The sequence below is a fragment of the Rattus norvegicus genome, chromosome 16, assembly GCF_036323735.1.
Source record: "Rattus norvegicus strain BN/NHsdMcwi chromosome 16, GRCr8, whole genome shotgun sequence".
NCBI lineage: Eukaryota > Metazoa > Chordata > Mammalia > Rodentia > Muridae > Rattus > Rattus norvegicus.
Window position 1 is genome coordinate 80,247,283 of NC_086034.1, and position 16,441 is coordinate 80,263,723.

Sequence of the window (16,441 nt, forward strand, 5' to 3'; positions counted from 1 at the left end):
ATAGATACTATCTCTTCTTTCATTAAGGTTATGAAAATGCAATTGATTTTTCCCCTTGGCCCAAACTTATGGTCCATCCGAATGACTGCAGGTTGATTATCCCTAGCAAATATGTACTACACAGGTTATAGTGAAGACATATTTCAAATGAATGAACTTATGATGTATATTTGAATAAAAAAAATCCAACCACACTTTCTGGACAAAGTATCCTTTAAAAGATTACAAAACCTCAAGACAAGATTCTCCAGTCAGTGGTTATACATTCTTCAGAGAGACATAATAAGGCAAAGTATTGTGCCTGGATTTGGCTTACTCTGCATTTCTTTTGGCACTAAATTTACTGATAAGTCATTTGGCATTCTCTTTAGATATCACCATTTTCACCTGACGAGTCTTTAGTTCCTTTATATTTCTTTAATATTTTGTTTAAATTTTTAAAGTTTTGTTTTGATTATTTTATATACTTCTGTCTGAATGTATGTGGACATATGTGTACAGGTGTCTTTGAAGGTCAGAGGGTACCAGCTTCTCTGGAGCTTGAAGGTCACTACAATTGTGGCCATTTGCATGTAGGTACTGGAAAGTGATGATCCTCTCCAAGAGTGGCAAGTGCTCTTAACTGCTGAGTCATATTTCCAGCCCATCTGCTCATACATTTTAAAGAAAATTAATAGCTAAATTTTCATTTCTGTCTATTCTTAATGGTTTATCCAATGAGAACCCTAATTGGGAAAAAGGGTGTCGTATAAAATAAACTGATTTAACAGCTCCATTGTAGGCACTTTCTAGATATCTTGAGTTAATATAGGACCTATATTTCATTGATGAGGGCTTCCTCTGTTCTGGACACAAGTGAGCAGCTTACTTCAAGTCTGGTGACATAGATATTGTTGCTTCTGTTTTATGGCTTTTTTCTTTTTCTGTTCCAAAGCTTGTATCTGTGTAGGTGAAATTGTATAACTACTTCTATCCATTTCATGACAGTCTTAGAGGCCCCACTATATATATATATATATATATATATATATATATATATATATATATATATATACTCCCAGCAGTATCATCCCCAAACCCCAGTGGCCTGTATGACCTGTATGACCTCTCATGATCACAGAGTTATGCAGATGTGCCAATCTCTGAGGTGACTTAACCATGATTCCAGTTTAAGCCCCAAAGAGGCAGCATGGAAGGTTACATTCCACATAAACAAATCTAAAGAATTAGTATCTCCAGTAAAACAACCTTCCTGTGATTGAATCTTTGTTGGTCCACATAGATGGCATTTGACTAATGCTTGGGTGTCAGCCTCAGCCTGCATCTGAGCAGTGTGCACCTGCAGGTCTTCATGCTTAACCTTGTGAGGGTCCTGTGTTGTAGCAGCTCTCAAAGTAGAGAGACACTTGACTTCATAGATTGATGCCACTCTATATAGAATGAATAGAAGAATCAACTGATCCCCTCCCATCATAACCAATTTTATTTTAATTAATTTAGTCCTAAAACTCTCAAAAATAATCCAATTTTTCATTAATGTTTCATTAGGTTCTCTATAAAGATGAAAGAGATTCATATCAAGGGGTATTATATTCAAGCACTTTAGAGAACTATTAGATGAACTATTGAAAGAATTTTTAAAGACTTAAAAAGGGAAACGTTTAATTGCTGTGATGATGAAGTGGATTCCTTGAACAAAGCTCAAAGAATTTTCAACTGGTGGATCAGTTCACTTGGCAGTTTTCTGAGCATCTGATTCATCACTGTGGATGCCATGGTTTCTGGAGTGACTCCTCCTGGGACGGAAGTCCAGGGTCAGGACCTCTCAGATGCTTGGGTATATTATAGTTCTTGCTTATTGTTGTCCATCTTTGCAAATTGATAGGCTTAATTTCTAGAGTAGGCTACCTGTGACAGGTCATGTAGCATGATGGATTGTAACTGATCAAAGACTATTGCTGTTCAGTCTGTAAAAATTCTCTACTTGGCAAATTCATAATCATAAAAAAAAACAGGAACAACTTAGCAGTGTTGGTCTACTGTTACAGAAATAGTTTCCAAATCTACACATTCTACTGTATTATAATCTCTTAATCGATAAATAGGACAAAATAACATGTAAATAACCATGTATTAATATTTCTATGTAAAATTGCATATAGGTGAATGGAATGATTAATGCAAGAAAGAAGTAATAAACCTATAGATACATATACACATATGATAAGTAGCTGATAGATAGTTGATTCATAATTCATAGATAGAGAACAACATAAACAAAACAAGCAAACAAAATTCTCTTAAAATCCTGGTGGTATGCAGGGTTTGGAGGCAAAGGAAATTCTGTTCCGTCATGATTAAAACAAGGGAAGCAAACTGCTTGAAATTAAGTTCTAGGCAGTTGATGCTACAGAGAAGTTGGTCCCCAGACTGCCCATGCAGAGATGATGATGATGATGATGATGATGATGATGACGACGACGACGACGACGACGACGACAATGATGACGATGACGATGGTGGTGGTGGTGGTGGTGGTGGTGGTGGTGGTGGTGGTGGTGGTGGTGGTGGTGGTGGCAGTTGTGGTTGTTGTGGTACCATTTTTCAGTAGTGTGCATTTTCCCTTCAACATTTTAGAGCTGAGGGAGTTCTTGACAAAAATCACTCACTCCCATGAGTGGGAAAACATATCGTGACCTCAGTGGCTTTCTCAGACTCCTCAGAAAATTGGGTGTCATGTACTGTCAGCTTCACCCTAATTAAAGGTATTTTGTTTCAAGTAAATTTGGTGCTGGAAGCCAGTGACCCTTTTCTACCATGAAGAAAAGGGAAAGAATTCTATGCCTATTATCTAGTGCTCTCCTCTCCACCAGTTCAGCTCTAAGCCACAAAACCTGAGGAAACTTACATTGATATAGGAGTAAAACAAACACTGGCCTGGGCAAAAGATGAGTTAGAGAGAAGACATGGTGAGGCTACCACAGTGCTTGGAGTAGGTTGATTTTATTCTTGAGCTGTAGCTGGTGGTGTGCAAGCTTGATGTAGTAAGAACCATGTGGTTCACATAACTAAGAATAATCTGAAAGGGAGACTGAAAGGGAGACTGATGAGGTGTGCTTCCCACTGAGTTGTAAAACACTAAAATGGTGTCACCAATCTGCATTTGAGAGATTCCTTGGAGAGCAGTCCTACATGGTTAGAGGTGGGGTGGTCATTCTGTTGGAGTTATTAATCTATTTTAATCAATAATTCCACTTTTGAATCCTCTTTTTTTTTTAATGTCCCATTTATTTTAGCTGAATGTGGAGCAAGCGTCAAAGGAAATGAAGGAACATTACTCTCTCCAAATTTCCCATCCAATTATGATAATAACCATGAGTGTATCTATAAAATAGAAACAGAAGCCGGAAAGGGGATCCATCTCAGAGCCCGAACCTTCCAACTCTTCGAAGGAGACACTCTAAAGGTAAAATTCGCTGTAGGCTGAAAAGGAGGATTTCTTCTCATGAAATCCAACACCAGCCTACCTGGCATCCGATAGATATCTGCTGGCTATCATCTATCGATTTATTTCTCTCTACATCTGTGTGTGTCTATTTCTATCATCTATCCACTCTCTGTTTACTATATATCTATCTATATATCTGTGCCTCTTTTATCTACATTTCTTTGTGTCTATCTGCATTTGTGTGTTTTCTATTCCCTACAATCTGTCTATTTATGAATGATGTATCACCTATCTGTATCAGCTAGTTGTCAAATGCCCACATAGATTAACTCTTTCTTGTATTGATCTAGCCATTCAGTTATGTGCCAATTTATAAAGAGTGTCGATATACATTTATTTACATATTGTTTAGTCTTATTTATCAATTGAGAGATTATAATGGTACAATGTGTAGTTGGAAATCATCTCTGTTACAGTAGACCAACAGTAAACCATGTGTCTTGGGAAGATTGTTAACGCAACGCTTGACTTCCTTGTGTGTGAACATGTACAATGACTCTGACTTTTCTGTTTGTCCCAGTGTTATTATAATGAATAACAACAACAACAACAACAACAACAAAAACCGACAGAGCCCATCCATTCTTTTCCCTGATTCTGTTAAATTGTCAAATGTAGTCATTACACTTAGAGTGGGGAGGATCTGGTATAGTGAAGAAAGCAGCCCTTATCTGTAGATATGACAGGACACTGGGTGAGCAAGAATATCACCACAAAACAGTAGAATACCAGCAACTATCTGGTCAGATGCCACCTTTAGTAGAACTATCATTAATGCTAATATTTCTCAAATAACTCTCTCATTACCTCTAACTGTTTCAAGAAATTGAACACCTTCAAGGATCTAGTCAAGAAAGACACACATTGGTAGACTTTACCCCAAGACAATGAAAAAGAAGATCTTGAGAAAAAAACGTACACAAAGCATGGAGCTTGCCCCTGCTCCTTCCTGAGAGAAGGGAGCAAGTAAGCACCCTCAGGTCCTTTCCAAAGTTCAAGACCTTGTGAGTTAGATTCAGCCTCATGAACACCACAAGAGCACCTCTCAGATGTTGTGGCTCCAACTCACATGAGAAGATTGAGTCACTTATGAGGAAAGAGTGGCCACCTCCCTGCCAGCATCCTTGCACCTAGGGCTAAATATGTCCCTCCAATACTTCCACTCAACCTCACAAAGAATGTCATGTTTGGCTCCCAGACTTCTATATATTAACTGGCCTTCTTTCCTCCCATGCCTAAGTGGGCCATTTTTTCAATGCCATAATTTACCAGAGTCACATTTTTTCCATGTTCTTTCATTTCTATAGACTTTCACAGTCTCCTGCTGACATCTTGAAGGGCTATCATTAAGCCAAGAAACTAGCAGTCTCACTAAAGCAAAAGTTAGGATGCAAGTAGGAAGTTTCTGGACTCTTTGATAACCTCAAATTTATAAGTCAGTGTGCCTTTGGATGAGCTTTTAGGTAGAACTTAAATGTGTTCTGTGTATGGGTGATTAGAAATGGAGTGAAGAGCATGTCTCGAGCACAAGAAAGGAAATCAATTTGAAACTTGTTCATTGTAAATAAGTAAGTAAATAAGTGAAAAGGAAAGGGGGATGGGGAGGAGGGGGAGAGGAAAGAGAAGGAAGGGGAGATGGAGGAGGGAAGGGGAGAAGGAGGAGAAGAGGAAGAAGAAGAGGTGGAGGAGGAGGAGGAGGAGAAAGAGGAGGAGGAAGGAAAGGAGGAGGAGGAAGCAGAAGCAAAAGCAGCAGAAGCAGCAGAAGCAGAAGCAGCAGAAGCAGCAGAAGCAGAAGCAGCAGCAGCAGCAGCAGAAGAAGAAGAAGAAGAAGAAGAAGAAGAAGAAGAAGAAGAAGAAGAAGAAGAAGAAGAAGAAGGAGAAGAAGAAGAAGAAGAAGCCATCTTGCTTACTATATTTAACTGCAGGAAAATTACCCAACCTTTAAAATGCCAATGCATCTTTCTCACACTTCATTGAGTTTTATAATAAATACTTCAGGTTTAAATAACGTGCTTGAAGTTAAATCATTTCATCAGGGGCATAGGCTGTTCACACTCACCTTTTACACCACCGTGGCCCAGCAGAAAGGATTTTTATTTTATTTGCACACTCACAGGCATAAACAGTGTGAATAGAGGACAGAGCTCAGCAATCACATAAGTTCTATGCAAGGAAGCAGGTCACTTGAAAAGAGCTCCAGGGTTCAGCCCTGTAAGCTGGGAAAGGCTCCATGAGAATGCTCTGCTGTGACTCCGGATATCACATACTGTGTTGTGACCTATGGGCTACATTCTTCTGTACCTAAGAAGCCAATAAATGCCAGGATTGGGGTAAGAGGGTGCAGGTTGCTTTGCAGATCCTTAGACTATGCAGAAAAGACTTCCACATGCTTTTCCTGACAGCCACAGATTTGTGAATCTGCTGCTGCTGACTGAGGAACTCTGGCTATTGGATGCCTTCAGAACTAGCATAGGTCCTCTTTTTTTTCCACTGTGAGTAAAGGCAACTTTGAGCTCCCATTTTTACTCTGCAATCAAAAAGCCGTGGCCACTCCCTGATGGCCAGCTGCTTGTTCATTACCTGAGCGCTCATTCAAGGATGTCCACAGCTGAGCACAGATTACCCAGCTCTAGTGACGTGAACATGGCTGAATGGCTTGCTTTGATTCAGGGAATGGTGCAATTTACACAAGTTACTTTTGACAGTGTAACTAAGAGGTCACTGTGAGCAAGTTAACTGCCTATGAAACCACTGAGTGTTTGTCGGAGGACTCCGTCCTGCCCTTTGTAAACAGGGACTCAATGTCACGCAATGGGCACATCTGTGTGTATTCTGAGCTCTGCCGTCACACTTCTCCATGTATTCCCATACATAGAGAAAGGCCAGTGTATGGGGGAACCCAGGAACTTTCGGAGGATTTGGACATAGAACCTAACACTATTTTGAGTGTAAGAACTCTCCTTGTGTCTGGCAGAGCCACATGTAAAGCAATGTGTATTCTTAGAACAATAAATAGCTTATGATAAAAGCCTTTCAGTAAGAAGTGGTATTGAGCTCTACAATTTAAATATTTGTGTATTTAATTGCAATGAAATAAAATAACTTATTTTTCTCTATGTATTCTCTTTTTGTGAGTACATATAGGTATGGGTCAGGCTTTTGAGCTACATAGAGTTTATGCATTGGTGGGAGGGAGATGATGGTGAGGGTCTCAAAGTTAGATCTCCTCAGGCAGATGGTTATGGAAAAGGACCACAGGTAAACGATAAATATGAGAGGCAGACATTTAGGAAAATGGACCACAAATAAACGATAAATATAAGAACATTCCAGCTTCTTTCTCACCCTCCTAACCTAGGATAAAGATCTAGTATGCATGTTATCTTGCCACAAGGGTTCTTCTTCCAGCTCAGTGGTCCAGACTGCTCAGATTCGTTCAAGAATTGCCCTAGGCAAATTTAGCTGAAGCTGTGGACCTATCAGCTCCCATTCCTTTGTCTAAACTGACCAATGGCAAAGAAGGGGCAGGAGACCTATACCCGGCCTCCAGAAACACTTAAGCCATACCCCTCAAGGGAAATGGATTTTGATTTCTGGATTATTTTTGCACTTTCTGGTGAGTGTCTGTCTGTCTGTCTGTCTCTCCTTTTCTGTGTATTTGTGTGTGCTTCAATTTCAATAAAGCTTATTACCTGCTGTTCTGCTACATTCTGGCTTGTTTTTTCTGCCTTTAATTGTACAGTCGGTGGGGAAATAAACATGACCAAAGCCTCCAGCTGGCACATTGGTGAAAACTAAAGGTCTCTGCGGATGGATAGCAATGAGGGCTGGGCCAGACATCAGAAGATGCTGCACATGTCTCTAATGACCCTGGTCAGGTTCTAAGAAAAGATGGACGCTGTTTAAGAGAGTCCAGTGCACTTTTACTTTTCTTTCCACGAGGCCTTTGTCCATAAGGTTTTCATCTCTCAGTGAGGGGGGTGAAGAGACCATTCCCATGTGAGCAGCGCACCAGCAAAACTGGAAAACGAGAGGCTGCCACACTCAGTGTGACCAGAATATCCAGGATAGTCATACATCAAGAGAAAGAGTGCCGTGGGAAAAGGGATGTGTATCCTGGGCTCTGCAGTTGTCTGATAAAGTATCCATTCAGGGTGTAGGGTGGGTGTCCTCAGCAGTGAGAACTTATTCCTTACCCCAAACCTATGTTCTGCATCCTTACCATATTTCTGCTCTGAGCATGGGGATACTGTCTCCACACAATGACTATTTCTCTCAACTTCTTACCACTCAGAAACAATAATGTATCCGTGGGATTTCCTAGTAAGCTCTGCTGTTGTTATGGGACAGCGCCCTTTTATCCAGTGCGTTCACAGGCCAGACTTACAAATGGTGATGGTTTTATCGCTACTGTGGCTCGGGACGTTAGACATCGGAGCAACATGAGTGAGATGCCTGTGCCTTCGCCCGTGCTTCACGCTTCACTGAACGCCTTTGCCATGAAACCCCGTGACTAGCAGAAGACGAGAAGAGTAAAAAGTACATGGCTGAACCTGGAATCACACAGATTTTGAATTGTAAAATGATTTTAAAAAATGATCTTCAAAGCAATGAATGAGAAATTATTTGGAAAAAAAAAAGTGGGGCCAGGAATCTTTTGTGTGTGTGGTGTTAAGAGGAAAGGTAAAATGGAAAGAAATAGATTATTTAGCTCCATCATCCATCTGCATTTCTGTAAACTGAGTTTCAAGTTTTTAATGAAGCCACATCTTTATGGTTAGGAATGGCTTATTAAAATTGTTGCCTAACTAGAGGGCAAAAAAAAAAATTCTGGACTCACTCTGCCTACTTCCACTAGGTTTATGATGGAAAGGACAGCTCCTCGAGGTCACTGGGAGTCTTCACAAGAAGTGAACTGATGGGGCTGGTGCTAAACAGCACCTCCAACCACCTGAGGCTGGAGTTCAACTCTAACGGGTCAGATACCGCCCAAGGCTTCCAGCTCACCTACACCAGTGAGTAGCCCGTGGCCAACCCACTTTAACTTGGTTGTCTGGTTAGGGCACATCTACTGCTTACCCTTATCGTGAGTTTATATGATGGATTTCTTTGCTGGCTGTATCATGTGCTCTGACTGTTTTGATTATCACCATTGTTGAGCAGGAAGTAACAGAGGCCACGGTTTTATATTGACCTATATAGAAGACTTCCTGCTTTAATAATAGATCAGCTTTGCATCAAAAGAAACATCTTGTGACTTGTACAGGCACACTGGGAATACAAGTACAGATTTTTGTGTAGTTGAATATGCTCAAAACTTGATGAACATGCTTGTAAAAGATTTAGAGAGAATATTTGATATAAATTACCATAATCTTTGATGGACTGATAATGTATATATATACATATATAACCATATAAATATAAGCACATATATAAATATATAATAACAGAGCATATTAAAGATTTAAAGAGTATATATTATATAATACATCACAGCATTGAATAATAATATTTTTTTTAGGTAACACACACTTAAAACTCTCACTGTGAGAACATTCCTTGGTAACTCAAACAAACCCCTGTGAGTGTGTTGACAGGTGGGGCACCTGCCTAATTTTTGAATGACATATATGGTATATATACATATTGTATGTACATTATTCCTTGAAATTGTTTTATTGTTTATGTATGTGTTTGAGTGTGTGCCTATGTAAGTTGATGTGCACCATGTGAGTGCAGGAGCCAGACGGTTAGATTCTCTGGAACCAACGTTATAGGTGGTTCTGAGTCACTTCATGTGGATGCTGGGAACTGAACACAAGTCCTTTGTATAAGCAGTGTGCACAAAACCTGCAGAGCCATTTGGGCAATACTGTGTGTGTGTTCATATGTGTCTGTAATCATACCCATCTATCCATATGAGCACAAATATCAATTATGCACGTGGGAGTTTTTAACAGCAAGGACACAGACACCTGCTGATTTGTAGCAGTAAAGAAAGCTGATCAGCTAAGACGCTGAACAAATCTAAGACAACTGAACTTTTCACTGATCTGATGGCTTCAGGCTTTATGATTGGCTGTGGGCATTAGGAATTTTTGAAATTTTCATATTTTATCATGGAAGTCCATGAGAGCTTGTTATAACTGATACCACTGTTCAAGTGAAGGACAGCGAAGGTCACAGTCCACAGCTGGTATCCAAGCTAATAAAGGGGTCTAATGGGAAGACAAACTACCTCAGACCTCCTCTGTAGATTGCATTGCAGCAGAAGCCTTGAAGAGCTTTGGACAAAGAAAAGTTAGTGCCCAATTTTATGAGAATGCTGTTGTTTTCTGTTTGTGATTAATGCCGTTGAAATGACTCGATAAACAGGAGGTTTATTAACTAATTCATCCGTGAACATCACTGTTTTGAATTGTGATCACAAATCTCTTTAGGTGAATCCCAATTAAAACTCTCGCTGTGAGAGCAGTCCTTGGGAGCTCTTGCAAAGCCCCTGTGGGTGTGCTTACAGGTGGGACACCTGTAAGTGATCGTTTTCCTACCCCATGCTCTCTTCTTATGTGTCTTAATCTCTACTTGCTAACTTCTCATCTTGGAGAAACACAAGTTTGATTGTGAACAACTTTTACATCAATCTTTCAGTTATGTTCTGAGAGTAGTACATTAGGAAAAAGTGCCCACACTTGGCTACGTGACCCTTTTGTTCCTTGGCCAATGAACACCTCTTTGGTACCTTTTCTCTTATATTTTTGGTTGTGAGCCTAGCCTTTAACGGCTGAGCCATCTCTCCAGCCCTGGTACCTTTTCTCACTAGCCACATCTCCCGTTGTGATTCCTTACTAAAGAACAGGAAATGTTCACCTGAGTGGCACCCACTTTTCTCTTACCTGCCCAACATACTCCTCCCAGCTGACAAGTGTCTGAGTTCCCACATCCCCTCCAAATATGTCCTAGGAAAGGCACAGAGCCTGACTTAGAGTGTGCCATTGTTTTCCCAACACTGGGAACTGCTTCCTGGTTCCAGTTGGTCTATTTATCTATGGGCATACCATTATGTGTTCTCGTGGGTACATGCATCTGAGGTACCTGGATTCTCCCATGCTGGAGCCTCAAGTTCAAGCTGTAAAAGAAAGAGGAAATTAAGAACCATTTCTAGCCTTTTCATACCACCTTCATTTTTTCAAACAGCATTTAGGAGTTGATAAAGTCTACAGATTGTTGGTTTGTGTTTGTGGTGGGCACCATCATCATTGACAAGACTTGTGCAATGTGATCTTCCAAGTTTACATCTGCCCATTTATATAATGAAATTCTAGGTTAATCTTTGACATTAGCCCAGCTAAGGGCCTTTGACTTCTGCTCCACTAAGGGTCTTTCTGAAAGCCTCAATCCATAGTTCATTTGTTTATGATCATCCTGCAATTATATGACCTATGTTCCATTATATAGAAAATCAGACATTCCATGGGAAAAAAAGAAAAGGATACAGACAACACTTGATCTTGGATATTCAGTTTTATCTGGAAAGAGGACTGACCTCTCCTCATTCACCCACAGTTACACTTCTTTGTTACTACCTGAAGAAGTCAAAGCCCAGGAGTCTTGTTTGTACAATTGTCTCTGAACCTGGTCACACTGTCACATAGAAATGATAGTGGTAATATAGACAGGATGGTAACAATGTCTGTAAAATCAAAATAGTATTGATTTCACATCAAGACCCTGGATTTAAACACTCAATAATTAGATTTTAGAAATCCCAAGCTCAAAAAATGCAACCCAACCTCTAAAACAAATTTCCATCCTGAAGCAAGTTTCACAGTTGATCTTAACTGCCTTCAATAGACAAGCAAGTGTGGCTTGCTAGCTTTGCATTGCTTGGGGGAACATCAGGTTGCAAAGGTTTTGGATCCATTAGTGTACATACATGGGTGGATTTTACTCCTCACAGAGTATGAATTCAGAGTTCAGCAAACACAAGGAACTGCTTAGAAATAGGCATAGGATTCGGGTGTCCTTTTTTAAAAAGTTGGGCAATTCTTTGAGTCCAGATCTTGCTAAAACACTATTTTTTTTCAAAGAATTTGTACATTTATCCAGATCTTAAAGGGATTTCCTGTAGTTTCAAACAAGGAATGATATGATGGCGCCCCAAATCTCAGCTTCTGACTGAATCCCAGAGTTGCTGACATAGTTACCTGCAAACATTTATACTACTGCACTTTAAAAAGAAAATGCGTTCACAGGCTGATGTTGATATAAATAAAGGCACTGGCCAGGAAACTAGAGAAAAGGTCAATCTTGTGCCAATTTGTAAAAGATATGTAAATTAGTCATCTGTTAAGGCCTTACTATTTTTATTGGGAACATCTTGTGTATTGTATGGATGCATTGCCTGCCAATTAGAAAGCCTATGACCTATGGCTTAGACAGGAAATAGAAGTTGAAAAGTGGGAGGAGAAAGAATTCTAAAAGAGAAGTTGGCAGAGAGATCGGTGGAAATATGTGACCAGATGGATGCATAGTACCTGAGCACAGATAACCAGCCATATGGTAGAATGTGGGCTTGTATAAACGGAATAATTTAAGTTATATCTAGTCAGAGGAGAGTCAAGCTGTATGGTCAAAGTACTTGTAAATATGTGTTGAGTCTAAGTCTTATTTCTGGAAGCATGGGGTTGGGAGGAAGAACCCAGGCTATACTTTAACAACTATTGTTTAAGGGGTAACCAAAGAAACCAAAATAATACTTCTAAGTAAACCTGCGTCAGAAACACTGCTTCAACCCTCAGGTGTGTCTTGTCCTGAAATATCGCATACTCCCATACTGTCTCCATGTCTTGGATCTATTTCTCATAGACCAGGGACAACAGAATCCAGTTTGTGTCCCTCTGCACATTACAGAGATGACTAGTCTGCCATGACCTGCACAGCTTTGTCATTGAACTCACTGGGACAAAGATGGGATGATGAAAGACACACATAGACTCATATAAAAAAGCTGGGGCTGCATAGGACATATGCTCTGATGGAGATATACAAGCAGCAGCATGGAAACTCAATGTGCTTATTTTGTACATCAGAATGAAGGTTGCAGGTTTATTCTAAACATTCGAAAGAGGAGGCAGATGTACATCCAGGAAGAGGAAGTTGCAGGCTTTACTTCCCATGCACACAGCATCCACACATGGACTAGGAATGGCTTTACCATTCCATGGATCTGAGGCACTCAGGTGCTTGGCACAGAAGTAATCATATCAACAATATCCATTCACTCAGAACTTCATCTAATTGCCACAGTGTTCAGGAACGTGTTGCAAAATGATCCTTTCCTCGAATCCAACTCATCCTCATGGAGACACAGTGATGAAGCACATAAGAACCAATTCATTCTACTTACCTTCCCAAAGCCTTGCAGAGTTGTCCAAGAGAGAGAATATTGTCAGAAGTTTGAACTGTGACAAGGAACTTGTCACAAGCATTCGCTTTGGCTGTGTGATATAACCGAAGGGACGTTCTTGTTTGATGACAGATAAAAAAGTTGGTCATTTACCTTTTCCATACCTACAGTGTGTCCTCAGAGAGGACCCACACAGTGGCACTTGGTTTTAGCCTGAACTTTAGGCCCTGACTTGGCCTTTCCCACAGCTGGTTTAGGGGATAATTGCCCTGGGTTCTAGTGTTAGACATGATACTAACAGCAGGAGAATTTACTGTTCACCCAGAGCCTGCACTGCTATTCTCTGTGTGCCTCAGCTGTGGCGCTCAGCTTAGCATCTCTGCGATAAAACACTGGAGAATGACAGTTAAAGATCCAAGGTGATTTTTGACTTCTGATTTCAGTCCATGCTCACCTTGCCCAGTTGCTTACAGGTCTGTGTGGAGGTAGTACATCCTGGCAGATGCATGTGATAAAAGAAAGTTTGCTGCATGGTGATGATGGTAAAAAGGGAGGGGCAGAGGTCAAATATTTCCCTCAAGAAGAGACTTCTGTAGCTCCCAGCTAAGTCTTTCTTCCTGGACTTTCCATTCCAACCTAGTAACCCATTAACCCACAAATCCATGGTTTCATCAATCTAGCCATGAGTCAGCTTCTATGCCACCTACTGACACCCCCAGTGCCTGGAATGCTGCTGCATTGTGGACTAAGTATTCGATATGTCTGCCTTTCTGGATATTTAAGGTCTAAACTATGATATTGTCACTAAAGGGAAAAAAATCCCAGACCAAAAGGGATTTTCATAACATCCAAAAAACCCCAAGCTTAAATTTTGGTTCTATAATAAGTGTTGTAGGTAATGTTCATATATGGGTGCAAAACCTCAAGAAAAATACTGGCTTATACCAGAGGCATGTTCACTACGTAGATATGGAAATGTTTAATAAGAATGCCACAAGTGATAGAAAACAACTTTATTATATTTAGAATGCCTTCCTAAGTTTCCTTTTTTTTCTATCCTGGAAGATTCTGACTGTACAGTAAGAAAAGGAGGAGGGGGGTCAGGAGTGGTGTGTCTGCCTACTGCAGGGATAGGCTGCCCATTGGCATTCCTGTCAGCATCAGCCAGAGTTTTGGGATGCTCTTACCCTCTGACCTTTGCATTACCGTGAGTGTCATGGAGGGATTTGGGTGTGTCACAGTAGGTCTGGGCAGTGAGGAATAGGAGTGCTACTTCTTAGCCTTTCTTTGTGGCTTTTGACACAAAGAGAACAAGACCCTTAGGTTGCAGGCTTCATGAATATTGTAAGACTCATGGAGAATATGAGGACATCCAAAACTTTTAGCCTGTATTCGGTAGCTGTTTATTTCAATAACTACTGTTGGGAAGGTTATTTGCACACAGTTTGGAGAAACTCAGAGAGAGATATAGGAAGTGTCCCTACAACTATAATTTAAAACAAGTGGAGATGGTGGCAATGGCTGGTGCCCATTCAGTAGAAGAACACATTCATTCATAGGCTTGGAGCCCTGTGGGTAGGAGGCAAGATGATTGACAGGAAGGGCTGATTCTTATAGCACAATTAAAGGATAGAAAAGTGAGGCTTGACTGTGTACTTGACTAACTGTTATCCCAATTTTACGAATTCAGATAGAATTGAATTGAAAACAGCATTTAGATTTTTGTTATACTGGAATGTAGACCGTGCATCTCCATTTCAGGTATGGATGTCACCTCAAGGACGATAGACCCACAGTAAATACACTCAATTTTGTGCTTAAAAATGGATCAGAAATGGTGTGATGAGCTGGGGAGATAGTTCATCTGGGTAAAATGTTTGGCCTGCATAAGTAAGGTCCTGGGTTTGAATCCTGGGACTACATGAAACTAGGCATGATAACATATGCTTGTAATCTGAATACTAAGAATGTGGAGCATGGAGATCAGAAGTTCAAGGTTATTCTCAGCAATGTAAGGAAATTAAAGCCAAGGTGGAGCACAGAAGACCCTTCCTCAACTCCATCCTCACAAAGAAATATATGAGCGTGAAGTACACAGATATAGACACTATCCAATTACTGAGAACACACCATAAGGCTGAGAGCAGAAGGGGAAAACACGTTCTATATTAGTCCTTCAGGTGGCAGATTAGCATATAATACTTACAGGATTGGCTGGTAGCCAGAAGAGGATGGTTGATATAATTTTTTTGGGAAGCTGCCTTCATATCCAAATTAATATCTACTTCTGATAGAGATGCTCCGACCAACCTCCCCGACCATGAGTGAGACTCAAGAACTTGACAATGTTCTGTTATAACTGATTAGATTTCAAAACTAGATTTTGGAAGTTCTGGACAAGCTATCCGTCCTCAAATACAAGTCTAACAGCTAACCTCATCAGAATCAGACTGCTGCTTTCAGTTTCCATAGGTCATGCTATTCAAAGAACAGCATCCCTAATTTCTTAGAAATAGTTTTCAACTTTTACGTGTATAAATATTTAACTTGAATGTATGTGTGAACATCATCTGTATTCAGTGAGTGCCTGAGGAGATCACAAGGGGGTGCCATACCCCCTGGAACTGAAGTTATAGACAGTTGTGAGCTGCCTGATGTAGGTGCTGGGAATCAAACCCAGGTTCCCTGCAGGAGTAAACAGTGTTCTTACCTAGCAAGCCCTCTCTCCAGTCCCTTACCTCCTTAGTCTTTACGGTGTTTATACTCTACGGAGTTATGCCAGGGCAGCTTACCATGGAGTGAGTAGTTTGAAAAAGTATTTACAATTGTACAATGAACCAAGACAAAGTGTAGAACAGAACAGAGTCAGGAAAACGAGAAAATCAACCTGCACAGAGGGAAACAGTCACAGACTTTCATTTAACTTCAATGGAGATGAAAATTGAGATAAACATAGCACGTTGTTTTACAGTGCTGTCATGAGATGCTATTGTGTCTACGTAGGCTTTATTCAAAAAAGCTTTGGCTCCCGAGTAAGCATTAGTACATCTGGGAAAACTGTTGGAAACTGTCCTAAGTGTGATTTGTTTTCCCAGAGCTGGCTGCTAGGCAATTCTATGAAGATATTTTAAAATAATAGGTAGTTCTTTGGGTGTCGATTTCCTATCTGGGTGAAACAAATTGCCATAAATACCCCACACTCATTCACTCAGGGTGCCTATGAGTCACAGCTTGGTTTGTCCTCAGGGTCTCACAGGCTATGCTGAGAAATGAAACCCTTTGAAGCTCAGTGTTGTCTAAGCTACAGGCATACCTCTGGCTTTTGGATCCTTAGTGTCACACAATCCTTAGTGGCACACACACTTGTCTACCATTGCATCTCTCCTTAAAGTAGTGTTCCTGCTGCCCCAAAGCTTACCCCTCTCAGAGGCTAACCCTCTCTGAAGGGTATCCCCTGATTGCTGAAGTCTCTCACATGATAACCCTACTCAATCAACTCATTGCTAGCCCATGTGGTACCTTTA

At 40.5% G+C, this 16,441-nt stretch overlaps 1 protein-coding gene across 2 annotated transcripts in view; it reads left to right on the top strand.

Annotated features, from left to right (window-relative positions):
• Nucleotides 1-16,441, top strand: part of Csmd1 (CUB and Sushi multiple domains 1) — a 1,600,162-nt gene that overhangs the window by 1,326,734 nt on the left and 256,987 nt on the right. For both annotated transcript variants that reach the window (XM_039094737.2, NM_001037327.2), the window contains exons 22-23: nt 3,297-3,466; nt 8,367-8,523. In XM_039094737.2, the coding sequence (XP_038950665.1) occupies nt 3,297-3,466; nt 8,367-8,523 (327 nt within the window). The remainder of the gene's footprint in view (nt 1-3,296; nt 3,467-8,366; nt 8,524-16,441) is intronic.